This window comes from Triticum aestivum, chromosome 7B (genome assembly GCF_018294505.1).
Source record: "Triticum aestivum cultivar Chinese Spring chromosome 7B, IWGSC CS RefSeq v2.1, whole genome shotgun sequence".
NCBI classification, from domain to species: Eukaryota; Viridiplantae; Streptophyta; class Magnoliopsida; order Poales; family Poaceae; genus Triticum; species Triticum aestivum.
This window is the reverse complement of record NC_057813.1, coordinates 461276449-461282211: the sequence shown is the minus strand read 5'-3', so window position 1 is coordinate 461282211 and position 5763 is coordinate 461276449. Positions and strand designations below refer to the sequence as shown.

The window sequence follows — 5763 nt, the reverse complement described above, 5'->3', positions numbered from 1 at the left end:
AGTTTGTACGTATCTGCTCATGGAGACTTTGGTTCTCAATTCAGTGGCATGCCTGTGACTGGGAATGGGGTGCTGAAGGGAAAAGATGCCCAGAATCCGGAAGTAGGCGTTGTGAATCAGCTTTGGTGCTTCACAGAAGCAAAAGGACTCGAGGGGATACTGAAAATGATGCAGCAAGTATAAGTGTTGTCCAACACCAATACACCTTGTACACAACCGATAAATGCACCAAGATCAAAATCAAAATCAAGATCAAATGTATCGAATCACTTCAAGAGGACGGATGGAGCGCCATAGATTTGCAACTACTGCAACAAGGACTATGCAGCCAACCCAAAAACGCATGGGACTTCTCGTCTGTTGAGGCATTTGAACGATGACCACCTCCTCTTCACCAAGTGGGAAGTGAGCAAGTGATGGCCATGGAATTTACCTCCCATTTGCTTGGTTTCAACTAGAATGTAGGCAGCACAGCCATTCTTGGCAATCCAACTGTTCAGCACTCGTGTAGTAGTATGCATAGGATTCTGCATCTGGAATTTCTCAAGATAATGGTTATACTTTTTTCGTGGGCGCTGAATGTTGTAATAACTATGTTATGTGAGTAGCCTGTGTAGTTGCACTATTGTGCTAAACTTTCTTTTTGCTTGGTCAATATTACTCTGTTCCCCGAGTTATTCGCAGCTACATCCAGTTTGGAAGTGCATTAGCACACCTATATTTATGCACTGCCAAGCAGCAGCAGGACCACCGCCTCCACGCCGGGGCACAAGGCCGCTCGCCGACGCCAGCCACTGCCCGACACCACAAGATCCCCATCTTGCAGCGCCCGCCAGCGCGAGAGGAGACTCCGCCACCGCCCGCTCCGCACGAGCTTTGCCCGCGGGAGGCACCAGCGACTGCGAGGCGGCGGAGGGCCGAGCGCCTCGAGCGCCTCGGTGGCTGGGGTCGCCGCCCGTGTCGCCCCTGGGGCCGGAGCGACGCGGGACCAAACATTCAGCGCATTACTCCGTAGTAGCAGAAATGCTAGGTATTTCAGCTCTTTGGGTAGTCAAAAACCATTCCATTTGCCACACCTTTCGCTCGCCCATGGCCAAAGAATTTTCTTACAATGGCCAGGGAAAAATCCATGACTGTTCCGAGTCCCTTCCCAGTAATCAAATTTCCATCAATCACAACCTTTGATCGCTCAATAACTTGGCAAGTGAGCTGATTGACTATGGAAGGATGAGCAGTCACTGTTTTATCCTGAGTAAAACAATTCCAACATCAGTTTACTTCCATTTGAATGAAATATAAGATGCTACGAGTTTTAGTCCGAAAAGCCACCTGGAGTAAACCTTGCTTCTGCAATATCAATGGAGAATAACAGATCCCACCATACATCCTGCTTGCTTGCTTCTGTTCCTTGAGTAGCTTCTTAAGAGCTGTAGACCTGTGAAGAAGCTCAGCTCCCTCAGGTCCCCCCTGGACAATATCAAGGAATAAAACATTGCAGAAACAAAAATATTGCACAAAAACAACCAAAACATATTAGCAGAGCAAGCAAGCAAAAGGACAGTACAACATGCAAATGCACACACATGAACACCTGAATTATAGGTAGCTGGACACTGAAATTCTCAATGCTACACCTTAAGACATAATTAAGAAGAATGAGACAAGAATGATGAACATATAACTTCATAGTTGCAGAGCACACATATTTGTCATAGAAACGCGCAAGCATAACTATGAAAGATGTACATGTAAGTTTATTTCTTTACAAACTAGTCTTGAGTTCAACATTCTCATATATATGACTATGAAAGATGCACATGTAAATTTATTTCTTTTCCATTTTTTCTTGAGCTGGACTTTTTCGTATCCTAGTAGCTATCTATGTCACAAATTTGTCAATGTTTGCAATATATATTGATGGTCAAACAAGGACATATTTGACTAGCACAAACTCTAAATTAGCTTACATTATGAATAGGAAGTATCAAATAAAAACGTGAAATGCAGCTTACAGGAATAATGATTAGATCATATTTTGAATCAGAAGCACCCAATATGCATTTATCAGAAACAATCTTCATTCTTTGAGACCCAACAATATTTGTGGACTCGTCAACTGATGCCAACACCACATTTATATTTGCCCGTCTTAAAATATCCACCAACATTATGATCTCCATCTCCTCAGACCCATTTGCAATTGGAATGAGAACCTGTTTCAGAAGTCCAACCATCCGAGAATCAATGCCACGCAACTTGGACTCTGATTGCACCTTTCCTAACATTTTCCCCATTAATGCCTTATGCTCATAGCCGAAAGTAATGACTAGACAGATAGATGAATTTATTTTTCATGTCGACTAGCATGAATGTGTTTCGCATAGAAATATGGCATGGGGGCGTTTTCACGTACAGTGACAGTCTATGAGGGGAAATCAACAGATAGACAATAATTCATATAGAATGCTAGGGCATACGCAATCAAACCGAGCTTTCTTAAATCAAGCATGCACCTTTAGGCAAGCATCGCTGTAAATAACGAACAAAAGAAAGTGCAAGTATTCACTCTGGTGTAGCACAATCCCATTGTTTTTATGAGAAATGCTTTAGGCATCCATTTGTCAAGCAAGCCTTGTTACCCTTTGTCAAAAAAAAATCTGACTTGCATAAGCATATTATCCTATTTATTGTGTCATAAATTTTACGTTAATGATGGTTCTACATGTAAAAAACACATTATTTGAGCTAATAATTTAGCACAACTTATAATCAAACATGAACTGACCTGAGGTTTGTGATCAAAAGGCCACTCAACTCTGTTGACTTCTGTACTTCTTTCAAGACCGGCATCAATCTGTGATATCCATGGGCAATTTACAACAACGGCTGAGTGGTCAGCAGGTGTTACAATGCAAGAAAGAAGTTGTACCTCATAAAGTTTAGCAAAAAAACATAATCTAAAAACTTGCTAGTATTCTTCCTTAAATTGTTTTTGCTAGCATAAGCAACTGAAAGATAAAATACACTTCCTAGAATAAAAACAACAATCAGAATTGCAGGTACACTAGTACACTATTCATAAAAGTTTAACAGTACATGAACAACTAAATTACAAGAAATAGTCTATTTGGCTAAAAGGCATGATACAAAACAAAGATATGCAAGTTTTATTTTGACAAACCAAAGTACTTTCCACATCTTCAACAGCATGAGGCCCAAACAATTGCTCGACAAATGATAAAGCAAACTGAAATGCTGTCCCAGGACCACGACTAGTAGTGAGCTCTCCTGAAACCTGAACATTTGACTCAACAGCTCGGAATGTTGGAAGATCTCCTATGAACGACGGGTGACAGGTGATCTTGCAAAAAAGGAATAAGGGTGCAATGTCAACTAAAGAAGGCCAGATCTTGATCGACTAAATCTAGTCATGTAGCAAAATGGGCACCTTTCTTCCCTTGTGAAGACCCCAGGGCATGAGAACAACAGCTGGTGCAGCACATATAGCACGATACAATCTTTTCTCTTCAGCTTGTCTAACCATAATTCTCTGAAGGATCTCATTGTCTCTCAACCGCACTGAACCAGGCATTCCTCCCTGAACACATCACCCCAACAATCGAAGATTAGATTTTAGATACTGCCAGTTTGTAACACAGATAAAACAACACAGGTCAAGTGAGTGTCAACGAAGAGATGACATGTTGCAATCAGCACGAAAAGGGAAAAATATGATGAAACGGTTTAGAAACATCGCAGTATCAAAGATAAGTGTTGAGAAATATTTGAATGCTCTCCCAAAGAGACTATAAGGGCAACTCCAATGGAAGGACGCATTTCGTCTGTTCTCGTCCGTTTGGGTCCGTGTGGGCAGAAATCACGGCCCAACGCGTGGATGCAAACCCAATTCTTGTTTGTTTGCTGTCCGTGCGGACGCAAATCCGCCCTAAATTTGGACTGGTTTGCATCCACATGGACAGCACGGAATCGCCACCCATCCGCTCGGTATCCGCCCCGGGCCCACGCGCCAGCCAACCAACGGCCAGAAGCAGGTCCTTTTTAATGAGCGCGTGGGAGGAGGGCCCCACCGCGCGCACTTTCTCCCTCACTCTGCCCCCCAGCCGCCCGACCGTCAAACCATACCCACTACCGCCGCCACCGCCTGGCTTGCCGGCGCAAAATGCCATGAAAGTGGATCCCTGGGAGGGCCGGTAATCACGACCATGAGGCCGGCTCCTCCTCCGGGGCGGCGCCGCCACGCGACAACATTCACTGTGACGCCCCAGGGGCAGGAATGGGTCTACGTGCCCGTCGAGCAGTGCCAACGATACTAGGAGCGGGCCATCCCCAAGCCATGGCCTGGCGTCCACCTGTCGAACGGCTGGCATGTGGCATCTGAACCAGCGCCATTGGTCTTTCTTCGCTGCTCGTGAGCGTGCTCCTAGTCCCCCGTCACCGCTGGCGGTTAAGGAGGAGGGGGCAGCCGAGCAGAAGTAGGAGACCGACGAGGCCGACAGGATGGCCCTCGAGGACTCCCAGCTCGACGAACTCGCCTTGTGGCCTGGCTTGTCACTGGCACTGGCCGAACCCGCCGGAGTATAGGTCGCCACGCCCCCGCCCCTGCCCGCTCCCGAGCCAGAGGCGGAGCAGGAGGCATGGTAGGAGCCGTGGTCATTGTTGGGGCAGTCGTGGTCGTGGACGTCCACGGTCCCGTGCACGCCTAAGTGGGTGGGCGCGGACCTGGAGATCCGCAGCAGCAGGAGGCGGAGCAGGAGCAACAGGTGCAGCAGCAGCAGGAGGAGGCCCCCGCTGCGCCACCACATGCGCCGGCGGCAGTACCGGGGCCTTGTCCATGGTCGCCTCCGGTCTTCATTGACCTCACCGACGAGGACAACGGCGACGGCCATTAGATCTAGGTTGAAGCTTATAGCTTTTAGTTTCAGTTTAATGTACGACCGGACTTTTGCGGCAAATGTATATATTTTTAATTCAAAAATCCATCCAAAATCTAAAATACATCCCGGCGCGTTGAGCGCAAGTATGGGTCGGTGGACACGACCGGACATTGGTGTCCGCCTAGCCAACCCAAACGGACACATTGCGTTTCCGTGACACATTGCGTGTCCGTTTGGGTCGCGGTGTTGGAGTTGCTCTAAATGCTCCATCAGTTTCTGCTGCTTAATGCAATAAGCTGTTCGGTTTTGGGAAGATCACTAGATAGGAGATAAGCCATTCAGTTTGCTCGGTTGTTTAATCTTGCCTTTAGTACGAATTGGACAGTAGTTGGGAGTTTTCACTCAGGGTTTTCGGTTGTATCACATTTAGGAGAAACCTTTGGAAAAAGAATATTGTTCTTTGGAGTTCTTTAAGTCAGTTCTGAGTCGGTTAATCACCTTTTTTTTCTACCATTCTCTAGGTAATTATTGTTGGAATATTTTTAATTGTTGGAGGAGCATCATAGATGGCATTGGACTTTGGAGAAGAATGGCGAGTTTACAGTTCGTTCCCTTTAACTTACGCTTAAAGCTGCTCAGGTTTCTTGGCCTTATATAAAAATGTGGTTCAGTAAAATTCCTCCTAGGATCAAGGTTTTCCTTTGTCTGGCTTCTCGTAATAGCAAACTCAGTAAGGATTATCTGTTGCATAGGGTCAGGAACGGGACTGATAACTGTATGTATTGTAGTAGATCTGAGTCGGTTAATCACCTTCTTTTCTACCATTCTCAAGGTAATTATTGTTGGAATATTTTTAATTGTTCTTTCC

At 45.7% G+C, this 5763-nt stretch overlaps 1 protein-coding gene across 3 annotated transcripts in view; it reads right to left on the bottom strand.

Moving 5' to 3' along the window:
* Positions 1–224: 224 nt before the first annotated feature.
* LOC123155467 (protein DJ-1 homolog C) overlaps positions 225–5763 on the bottom strand; it is a 10557-nt gene continuing 5018 nt past the window's right edge. For all 3 annotated transcript variants that reach the window (XM_044573645.1, XM_044573646.1, XM_044573644.1), the window contains 6 exons: positions 3449–3598; positions 3182–3361; positions 2786–2854; positions 2013–2213; positions 1330–1467; positions 225–1248 (listed from right to left, as the gene is read on the bottom strand). In XM_044573645.1, the coding sequence (XP_044429580.1) occupies positions 1036–1248; positions 1330–1467; positions 2013–2213; positions 2786–2854; positions 3182–3361; positions 3449–3598 (951 nt within the window). In that variant the 3' untranslated portion in view covers positions 225–1035. The remainder of the gene's footprint in view (positions 1249–1329; positions 1468–2012; positions 2214–2785; positions 2855–3181; positions 3362–3448; positions 3599–5763) is intronic.